This window comes from the organism of the source record quoted next, unplaced genomic scaffold (assembly GCF_019419815.1).
Source record: "Pyrus x bretschneideri cultivar Hongxiangsu unplaced genomic scaffold, Pyrus_bretschneideri_v1 Contig265, whole genome shotgun sequence".
NCBI classification, from domain to species: Eukaryota; Viridiplantae; Streptophyta; class Magnoliopsida; order Rosales; family Rosaceae; genus Pyrus; species Pyrus x bretschneideri.
Genome location: NW_025999574.1, coordinates 104,924 through 116,541, shown reverse-complemented (window position 1 = coordinate 116,541; position 11,618 = coordinate 104,924). Strand labels below are relative to the sequence as shown.

Below are 11,618 nucleotides of genomic sequence, written 5' to 3'. Positions count from 1 at the left end.
CCCCCAAACCACCCTTCTTTCAGACCTGAGACACTGACTCAGAACTCCTTATCAACCACAATGTTCTGCCACAAACCTTCATTCACTGTTTTGTAATTTACAGTAAACAACTTTATTGAGAAAATTGAAAAAAGAACAATGTCTAGCGGTCAGCAAGAAGTCCACCATCGAACAAGAACAGAAACAACCCTACCCATCCAAGAAGATAATACTAACATCACAACACCGAACAGAAGAAGAGCAGCACCACAAAAAGACTACTCAACATAACAATCAACAGAAAACTAGAACACTGATTAGTTAACATAAGCTTAGAAATTGAGACACAGAATGACTAAAGAAGCCGAAAATCCCACTATACCCCACAAATCTTCACTCACTTCGCTCTTTATCTTACTTAAGTTTCTTTTTTTTTCATAATTTGACATAAAAACAAAACATATTTAACTTGTCTGAGAAAGACTAGAGTATCTGCCAAAACTCCACTCCTGGTCATTCCTAGTGATGAGATAGTATAACCATCACTACTGAATCTATGCACCGTACTTTCAACCTTTTGCTACATTTAAAAACTGCATAAGCTCTTCTATTATGAAGACATCCAAGAAAATCATAAACTGTGTGTAAAGAGGCCATAGCACACCCAAAATAATTATTCATGCATGTTAGTTTGGATTATAAGCACAAAAACAGGCATTTCAATGAAAACTGGGCAATAATCAAAATTGTTGGTACTATAATAGCAAGATGTATTTATACAACCTAGTAACTAGAGTGAATCCAACTGCAAAACTAAAATAATGAATGAAAAAGTTAGATTTTGCAAATACCATTCCTTACAGCAGACCTTCCAGCTTCCAAAGACAAGCTGAAAAAAGTATAACAAGTTAATTTTTGAGTTCTCGATCCAAGAGTTAGGCATGCTGCATTATAACCTAATGCATCAGCTCCATTCTCAGTCCAGAGTCACCACACACACCTCCAACTCTTCAAAGACCTTTTTAAAACTCAGCGTCTCCTTGTAAGTAAATTATTGTGCATGTCCAGCAACCTTTCGAGGGATACAAGGGACCAAGTTTCCTCTGTTTGGGCATATACCTTTTGATTTACGGAGTCAACTATTATGCTTACATTACCAAAGCCATACATCTGGTGACCATTATGCATCCTCCCAGGCTTAGGCCTAAATAGCAGACCATGTTGCTGCGCATGGGCTTCAATAACATCTTTCAAACTCATCTCGTGACCATTGCCATCCATTTGAGCAGTGCCACCCAAGTTTGCATGTGCTGCTGCTGCTGCTTTCTGCTGTGCCTCAAATTGCCTTTGCTCAAGCACCCTAAGGTAGCTAATATTCTCCTTCAAACCAGGTTGGACCACCTCCATACCCTCAACAGCCCGATTCATCATGTCAAGACCACAATTAAGCTGATACCGGATACTTTCATTTGCATGAAGCTCCTCAGGAATGAGTTCCTTCCAACCTTTGTACCAATTTAAAACCTCTTCAAAGTTCGGGTTCGAACATAACCAGTGATACAAAACCTGTAGCCACTTGGTGAAGAAAAATTTCTCCATCATATCTACCATTAGATGAATTGGAATAGCAGAAACCCAACTCATCACCCAATTAAATTGATCAAGTGTCTGATCTGCAGGGTTCACTTGGAATTCTTGTAAGACAAGCTGCAACTTGGGTACTATAAATCTATACATAAGCTGTTCCCAACTCGCGGCATCAAACACCTTCTTCCACGGTGAGAGTATGGTATAGGCAGATCCATCGCTTGGGTGCCAAGCACCCAGAACATTACTCAACTTGAATCGTATTGTGTGATACAAGTCTTCCAACTTGTGTCCCAAGAGTGGTAGCCATGGATGCACCCACACATGGATGGGAACAGTGTCCCGGTGAGGTTCCCACAAGTCAACTGCGTCCTTCAATTTAGGAAAGATTACCATATCCAGTATGGAATGAAGGACAGAAAAAGGCAGCAAGTTCTCCCAAGACTCCAGAAAGCGAAGCATGGGTTCAGGGTCCTTGGGCTGCCATGTATTGACGCCAGCAATCCTCACGGCGGGTACCACCACCTCGGAAAGCAATTTGGTGTACGGGGACATTGAGCTATCCCAAATATCCAGGTACTGCTCGCTCCCCCCCTCTCCATGAAGCAAAGCCTTCCAAGAAGATACAACATCCAATCCATGCGAGGGGTTCCTAAGAGGATCCCAGCCTTGAAACATCCTAATAAACAGAGGCAGAGCAAAGGAGCAGGCAATGCAAGACAAGTTACATAACTTATAGTCATCAGCGTATCTCTTCTGCAGCTCACGAAAGCCCTTTGTCAGGGAGTCCAGCGTCAATGTTCCCATGCTATTCTCTTCTCCCAGTCGATCTAAGACGGTCCTAATATCCTCCAAGTTATCCAGGTGTTGCTTCTGCCTGGCCACCTCCGTCTCCAACCTCTCTTTCTCCTGGTTCAAGCTGATGGCCGTGTCCCGCTCATTCCTCAGGTCCCTGTCAATCTTCTGGATATCAAGCTCAGCTAAGTCCAGAATTAACCTGACGTTGTGCTGTAGCTCAGGCATGGGAACATCCTCTTCCCTTGCTTTCTCTTCGGCATTCAAATTCTCCAGATTGGTCAAGACTCGAACCTGAGGTCCGCGCATATCAACCACCTTGTGCACAAGGACCTCTATGCCTTCTTCCTGCTTCTGGGCTAACAACTCCTTGGCAGAGACATAATGGTCCTTGTTAGTCTTGTTCTTCTTCCAGGAAGGCTTCTTTTTGGTGGAGGTGGCAGCGGGCAAAGGCTTGCTCGGCTTTTCAGCTTCCAATTCTTGCAAGCTAGGCCGCTTGACTTCCGTCTCCTTGTAATCATTGAAACCCATGCCCATATTCTTTGGCCTCAGCTTGGCTTCAATAGGAGCGAGAATGCCTTGCTCGTTCTTCCCAAGTCCGCCTCCTTTGTAGCCCATGTTCTTAAGCATCTTCATTCCAATGCCCTTGGTGTGTTTCTCGAAGGCCCCCAGACCCCCATCCCCACCGCCCTTTGCTCCTAGTCCTGCAAATTGACGTTCTTCAGAACCTCCTCGACTCTGAGACTGACTACTAGTAAGCTTGAGCAATTTCATCTTTTCCCTCTCCTTGTGTCTCTTCTCCGCTCCCTCCTTTATCTTCTTCCCAAAAGCCGTCGGCAAAAAACTCTGCTCATCGTCCACCACCTCCTCCTCCTCGCCACCCAACGAATCCGAATTCCGATTTTTAAAACCTAAACCGGAACCCGTAGTGGCACCAAATCCAAGGCCAGTTGTGGCGCCGAGGCCAGGCCGCTTATCATCGTTTTGCTGCTTTGAATTGTCGTCGACCTCCTGGTTGGGCATGACGATTCCTGTGGAGACAAAACTGACGGGCTTGGTGAGGTCGACCCTTCGGTCTTTCCTGCGTTTTCTGGAGCCGTCGTTGTCGTCGTCGTCGGAATCGCCAGTAAATATGCCGTAGAGGACATCGTCTTTGGTTTGGACGGGCTTGTCCTTGCGCTTGCGGTAATAGAACTCGCCGCCGATCCACTGGGCGTCCTCGAAATCCTTCTCCATCCCAAACCTCTCCATCTCCTGATAATCATCCATCACCCTCCCTGCCCTAAAATTGTACCTCTGATTTCGATTGCCAAAACCCTAACACTGGTGATTGAGGGATCAAATCATAAAAGTTTTGACCAGAAAATGATATACATCCGAATAAAATGGAATAGAAGTGAAAATACAAAGCAAATTACCGATGCAGTGATTTAAGGCTTGTGGTGGCTGTCTCGGGCGTAAGAGAGCCAATATGGCCGCGTGTGAGAGTGATTAGGGTACGTTTGCTGATTACACCAACTTGTGAACGTCTTTTCCTTTTTCATTTGGGATTTTTTTCGTTTTTTCATTTTTCGTTTAGGGTACGTGGAATATTACCCCTGAATTTTTTTTTATTCTTTATTTTTTATCACTTGGATTCTAGTTTTTTTTTTTTTTTTAATGGTTTACTAGCATATGTGCATACATAGTGTGTGAGAAATTTTTTTATTTTTGTTTTTGAAATAGAAGGAGAGAGAAAGGGCATGATAGAGAATGTGGGAGGAAGTGGGCGGTTGAAGAGGCTTTTGGCGAGACAGCTGGAGAGAGAAGTCAAGGAGAGTTGATGAGAGAAAACATGAATGAAGAGAAATTTTAAATAAAATCTGTTAGTATTACATGGTTGTGATGCTCAACTAAAAAACTTTTCGAAATAGAAAGAGAGAGGAAAAGAGTGATAGAGAATGTGGGAGTGGGAATGTTTTTTTTTTTTTTAATTAGAGATATGTTAGGATTACATGTAATTGAGGCTTTGAAAAAAAAAAGCAAAATTTGGTTGTATGAAATTACATTTCTGCCCCATATTTCTTATTCATGTTTTGTTTTAATTAGAGGGTTAAACTGGTAATTTCATAGGATTTTGGTTGACAATGAGTGTTTTATTAATTAGTAGAGATTAAGTCAAAATGCCCTTTAAAATCGTCATTAAGTCTCAATTTACCTCTTGAAACTGGTTTTGTCTCACTTTGCCTCCTGAAAATTGATATTTTCAACTATTTTGTCTCACTTTACCCACTTCCGTTAATGGAATGTTAAATTTAAGGGTATTTTATACATTTCAGTTTTTACACATTTATTTACGCTAGCCTACACACTAAACAAGTCTGATTTTATTTTTGACAACTCTAATTCAAACACATAAATTTTGGGCATTTTTAAAAATAAATTATTCAATCAATAGAAAATATTTGAGCAACAAATCACTGTATCAATCAAAATAAGGGTTACATTTGTTCGTAGAGTCATTTCACTTGCAAGACACCCATGTATTGGCTTGAAACTTTGCAATTGAAAAATATTAAATCATTATACCATTAAGCTATCCTATCCAAAATACTTTTCAAACCAATAAAAAAAAAGGAAAATCATTTACAGCAATTGTGCACAATTTGAAACAAAAAATTTCACATTGTTGAGCATTGATTCCACTAGGCATGAGCTTGTTCAAACTGTGCACATTTGCTTTAAATATTTTTTTGGTTTGGGAAGTCTTTTGGATAGGATAGTTGAATGGTATAAAGATTTTGTTGTAAAGGATTAGAATAGAGAAATGCATGTAATGTACCTATAACGGTGTTCAATTATCAAAAAAAGAATTTCCAAAAAACTAGTTTACAGACGGCATTTAGATCAAGATCCTGTTGTCTTTTCATCTTTAAACCTTGGCACAAATCTAAGCTACGAGCCCCTTATAATAATCCAATGAAAAAGCAAGGCCAAAAAAATGATTTTTGTTTTTTTAACAATTTTTGGAATGGAAGCTGAACTACCTTTTTGTTTCCCTATAATTGGAACAGTAGTAGGGCTCTACCCATTTATTCACTCGACCAAATTCATTTTTTTTTATTGCACGACAAGAACTCAAACGATTTAAATAAGGTTTTGGACCTATTCCGTAAGAATAAAATATTCTCAGAATTATCCATATTTTTCAATTGCAAAGTTTCAAGCCAATACATGGATGTCTTGCAAATGAAATGACTCTATGAACAAATGTTAGTTTTGGTTGATACAAAGATTTTGTTGCTTGGAATTTTTCTATTGATTGAATAATTGTTTTAAAAATGCCCAAAATTTATGCATTGGAATTAGAATTGTCAAAAATAAAACTGAGACTTGTTTAGTGCGTAGGTTAGAGGTAAATAAATGTGTAAAAACTAAAATGTTTAAAACACCCTTAAATTTAACAATCCATTAACAGAAGTGGGTAAAGTGAGACAAAAGAGTTGAAAATATCAATTTTGGGAGGCAAAGTGAGACAAAACCGGTTTCCTGGAGTAAATTGAGACTCAATGGTAGTTTCAGGGGGTATTTCGACTAATAAGCCTTTTTTATTTATCTTAAGGGCTAGTTTGGTATTATTGTACTACTTAAAAAATTGCTTCTGTTGTGTTATAAGAATAAACAATAGTAAAATAAAGTTGTTAAGTGTAACGACCCGTCCTTAAAAATTATAATTTTAATAAGTGAATTTTCAAAAATGCCCTTCGAGGCAAAGTGTTGACTTTTGTGGACCATCTTGTCGTTTCACATAAGATTCATTTTCTTGGCGTATCCCGCGTGGGCGCAAATGGAACACAATTTGGAGTTATAATGAAGTAGTTATTAACGAACGAAGTTAGGGACTAAATGGTCATTTGAACATTTTCTGGAAGGCTCTAGATTTTTAGAGCAAAATCTAGAAAGCCACGTGTGTGGCATAGATTAAAGGAAAGTTGAGATGGTCGGTGGAGATGGACAATAAGGCAAAGAAAAGGAAGGGAAACCGGCCAATGAGGAAGAGAGGGAAAAAGGGAAGTGACCAATGGGGGAGAGAAGAAAGGAGGTGAAAGGAGAGAGAGAGGGAATGCACCAGATCACCCTTGACCCAGTTACCTCTCAGCCAACCCACGTGACATGGTTGACCTGAAGCTATATCTGGCGGTTTTCCATCGTTTTTTTGGTGATTTTCATCAGTTTGCCACCTGGAAACTTGACACCGGCCTTCTATCTTTAATTTCCACCCATGATTGATGGGTTTTTGGGCCTAGTTTTGTGAAGAACACGCATAGTGGCATTGAGGGTCCCACAACGGCGATTCTGTCGTTCTTGAAGCAAACTCCGTCGACCACCACCATGGGTCGATTCCTCTTGAACCCAAGAATAAGTCCTAAGCCTTGATTGGTGCAGCGGAGCATCGGAGAAGTCCAATCGAAGGCCACCATTTTTAGGGTTTTCAGCGGTTTCAAGGAAAATTGAGGCTTTTTGTGGCCAAATTGGCCTTAATCACAAGTATGGAAGTTATTCCTCTCATTGAGATCTTCATTCTTGTAAAATTTGGGAATTTTTGGAGTTGTTGGATTTTCTGACGTGTCGGGGTGGTCGGCCGCCACACGCGGCAGCGCGTGGGGGAAAAACCTAAGGTTGCTCCTTAGGTTTCTCGACGTGCCAAATCTGAATCCACCATCCATTTACCCAAATTCCAATGTTTTCATAGAGTTTTATTAAACGACCTTTAATTGTGTTTAGGTGCATCGATGGACATGATCCAATCCTTGATAGTTCGAACGGCTTCGAGCAATGGAAAAACTTGTGAGCTAACCCTTTCTTAACTTATATATTTTTATAAAATACTAGTCTAACATGCATGACATATTTCATGATTTAGATACGATTTATATTTTGCCTTTATAGTTTTCTATAATTATGATTTAAGAGAAATTAAGATTTATTAAAATTACTTTTACAAATGCCTTTTATTTATCGAAACTACATTATACTAAAGGTTATGAATCATGGGTTGGCATTTATGTGTGTCTATGGATATGAATTGTTGGAATTACATATAAGAATTCTATGGTTTTCAATTATGATTTATATTATGGATTTATGAATATGTGCACATTTATGGATTTATGAAATGAGGTTCTGAGCTTTCGAGCTTTAGTGTTTAAGTATGAATTTTGAGATATGTTTTTGGTACTTACCTAGCGGGTTATCATACAGCACATCCGCACACCACGAGTATTATGTGTGTGGCCATATGACACATATGATGGAAGAGTGAGATATGATATATGATATACCCACAACTTCACTATCGAAAGCGGTGTTGGATAGCTTCACTAGCCACGGCTATTGTTGGTGTGAATGTATGCTATTTTATATAGTTTGACCTTCAGGTGATGGACAAGTACTGCCTTTGGACAACTGTGATACCCCTAGTTAAGTACTTCACGGTTATGATTTCCAAAGGTTTTACAAAAGTTTTACATGGCATGCTAGGGTTTTTCATAAAACCTATATGTAGTATTATATATGTGTTTTCAAAACAGGGGGTTAGTACGTTCATAAATAAAATGGTTTTCTTATTATTAGTACTATTATTATAAACTCTGGTCCACTCACCTTTTCTGTTTTGCGTCCCCTTCAGGATTTAGATTTGAGGCACATTATCCCGGCGTCAGGACTTTACAACATAGATGTTCTCGAGTCTTCTCAGTGTAGGTATAATTTTTTGTTCGTACCTTTTTATAATAATTTCTTCCATATTATTCTTAGTACTTGTATGCTTTGAACATGATTCTGCATCGGTTTATATCTTTCTAATTAAATATTTTATCTGTATGCATGTTTTGAATGGCTTCGTTCCCTCGGGTGTAGGCCAGCCCATGCCTACCCTAGTATTTAGGGATATTGAGGTTGGGGCGTGTTAGTTTGGTATTAGAGCATGGTTTGTTCAGAGCATACTTAGGATCTTCTCCTACTCTAGTGATATGTCGGCCTTGATATCATTTGGATGTCACGGCTTCCGTTGATCGTTATTTTTCGGCACGCTTGTGCAATCCTCATTCAGCATGAATAATCACATCTTATAGGAAGAATAAGAAACTCGTATTGAGATCGTGCCTTAAGTTGATATAAGTGATTGAGGAAATGAACAACCTCAGTATCAGACTGATATTCTATGACCTACGTTCATTTGGAATGGCAGGCAGAGTTATATCGATTGAGAGATTACTCAAAATATCTAGAGTTCGTGTTAGAGGAAAATCAAGGAAGCATCAGTTGTAGCAAATGATAGATTGTGTTTGTGGGGTAGACTAAATCAATTTTCCTTATTTTTGTTGAAGGAATGCGTAGGGACCCTCAGGAAAGTCTTCTCAGTGATTGTCTTAGTGATAACATTCTTGCCTACTCCAATACTCCACCCACGATGTCAGCCTAATAATTATCTATAGCCGAGTAAAATTTGTTGATGTTGCGTTAAGCGCATTGCTGACTTCTTGATCTTGCGATTGCGGCCGAGGAAGGAACAAGTCTTGGCCTTTGGATTCTCAAGCCTGAAGACAAGGCTACTAGTTCTGCGAAGTTCACGAATTATCGATGCCGGATTCGGTCACAGTGATTATATTCGTGAGAGTATAAACACGTCGATTCGACACCAGGCTATATAGACACAAGTACTCAAAAGAGATGTATGTCTTGATGGTAAATGTAGTTCGGTCGTCGGAATACCGAACTCTGAAACTCACTTTGATATCTAATCATAAAATCACTTGGCATTCAATGTGCCGAATGTCATAACTCGTAACTCCTTACTTTGCCGAGAAGGCTAATAAGATGACCTCTGCCAATAAAGATTCGGAAACCCTCCTCGATTGAGACTTGGATAGATAACCAGTCGGCCTCGACGCAGTGCTGTTTATCCAAATTGGAGGTGCTCATTGGTCTCGAGTCATTGATGTGATTGACACCAAGACAAGCATGTAGGTGCTCAGTAGAGAATAAGTCCACTTAACGAGATCAACAAGGAGTTCTCATACTCATGTCACATGAGAACTCATGGTTGGGATAATTCTAAGTAGTCATTTGACTTGAGCCATCATAATTGTCTTATGGTTAGGTCTTTGATCTTTGACTATGTCAAAGTCACTTCGTCAGAAGGTGTCCATGACATAGTTGGGGTTAAGCCACTTAGCCATAGAGGCAAGTGAATGCATAATAAGGGATCTCTAACCTTCAAACCGTTTGAGGGAGAATACTCTATGATATGATTAAGAATCTCTGGCCAGAGTATGAATGAATTTAGGAATTCGTTCCAAATCACATTCAAGATAATCATATAAATAAAAGAATGACATTGGATAGTAGACATGAATAAACTATCAAATCAAACAATGTGGTCAGGAGTATTGTATTAAAGAAATATCGTATTGCATTGTAATCCTAAACTAAATAGGTTCTCCACCTCTTCTGATTAGCTTGGATAGCCATAATATACTGCTAGGTGTCTTTCATGATTTGTAGAAGCCCTAAAGGTGTATAATCACTAAAGGGAGAATTGAAAAGTAAGTTTCAATTCACAATCGATTTGAAGAGTTCTAATCGCCCACTGCCTTGCTAAAAGGAACCTAATGGATCTTACACCGTGTAAGTTATAGATTGAAGAAACAATGGAGATGAGTAAGGATAATTAAATATTTTAATTATTTAAGGCTAGGATTAATTAATATGTTAATTAATCAAACGAATAAGTTCGTTTTAGACCTCGGGTTAGTTTTGGGCCTCAAGGCCCAATGGGCTTCGAATGTCAAGTCTAATAACTAAAGTTGTATGACAACTTGAAAACACAAAGGGCATGAAAGCCCAATGAACCCATATGGCCAACCATAGAGAGTGTGAGGGAGAATTGGTTTTAATCTCAATTATGCCACTCAATGTAAATGGTTATAGAAAGGAAATTATAACATATTCCCTCATAAGGGTTTTCTAAAGAGAAAAGAGAAAAATACAAAAAGGCTCTTTCTTCTCTTAAGTGGCCGGCCATCCTAGGAAGAATGGACTAGCTTCCATTTCTTCCTAGGCCACTCATCTCTTCCTCAATGTTCTCATTGGTGTGGAAACTTAGAGGTTCCCTTTGTTGGGAACTTGGAGAATCCATTCCTTCATCCATATCCAAGAAGTCATGGAGCCAAGAAGCAAAGTTCTTCCATCCACATCCATAGAGCCAAAGAGCAAGGAGACTAAGGAAAGAAAGCCCACAAATGGGTGAATATCCTTTGCTAAGCAAAGAGGTGCTTCAAAGGTATAAAAGTTTCTCAACTCTTTTCTTTAAGATTTGAGTTGAGTCTTAGTTCACCATATCAACTAGGCCTCGAATTTCATGGGTAAAATTTTGTTTTTGAGTGCATACAAGCATGATTCTGTCTTTAATTGTTAATTGCATGTGTAGATGTTACTGAAATGAACTTGTTTTCATAAATTTTTTCCTTCAGACTCTGTTTGCTGCCATATGGTGCTATGCAAAAGATTGTAGCAAGATTATGCTGTGTAGTGCCTTTTGGTCGTAATTTCCCTTGGTGGTGATGTTGTTGTGTAGTGCAAGAAACTAATTGCGTAATTGATGCAGGGTTGCTTAGTGCGATTGCATAGCATTTTGGTTTTCTTTGCTACTGTAACGTGCTTTGAAGGATCATCTTGTAGCTACCCTCTTTATTGTACTGCTCAGGCTTTATGGTTGATTTATTTTCGTCATTGTGACTTTGTCATCATCATTTTTCAACACTCACAAGGTTTGTCTCTATCACTATTCTTACGAAGGAAGGTGATTTGCAAGATAAGGGAATGATGTTGAAACTTTGTGCGCCGTTGACTGGCCCTAAGGCGCTTGTTCTTCCTACAAAAGACAACTCAATGCATATCAAGTCGTGGTCTTCTAAAGTATCTTGGGAGGTGATAGATTTTGGTTAACCAAATATGAAGAAGAATGCGTATACATCAAGGATTCTTATCTTGAACCCTTCGCACCATGTTCATAACAATCCACTGGCTTCGTTTGAGCTTCTTGGCGATTGCATCCATAGTAGAGGTATGACTTGGAATAGCACATTGTCGACTACTGAAGAAGCCGTCTTTGTTTTTTGCTCATTTTGAAATACAACTTTGTAGCCGAATTCTTCGTTTAAAGAAATAAAGTATTCACATTCTTGAATTTACTCTTTATTCTTCAAAGTGTTTGT

At 39.1% G+C, this 11,618-nt stretch overlaps 1 protein-coding gene across 1 annotated transcript; it reads right to left on the bottom strand.

Moving 5' to 3' along the window:
• Positions 1 to 716: 716 nt before the first annotated feature.
• Positions 717 to 3,915, bottom strand: LOC103941656 (septin and tuftelin-interacting protein 1 homolog 1). The gene is made up of 2 exons (XM_009351859.3): positions 3,780 to 3,915; positions 717 to 3,684 (listed from the first exon to the last, which is right to left on the bottom strand). The coding sequence occupies exon 2, from the start codon at positions 3,628 to 3,630 to the stop codon at positions 1,009 to 1,011; it is 2,622 nt and encodes an 873-aa protein (XP_009350134.2). The 5' UTR covers positions 3,631 to 3,684; positions 3,780 to 3,915; the 3' UTR covers positions 717 to 1,008.
• Positions 3,916 to 11,618: the final 7,703 nt, after the last annotated feature.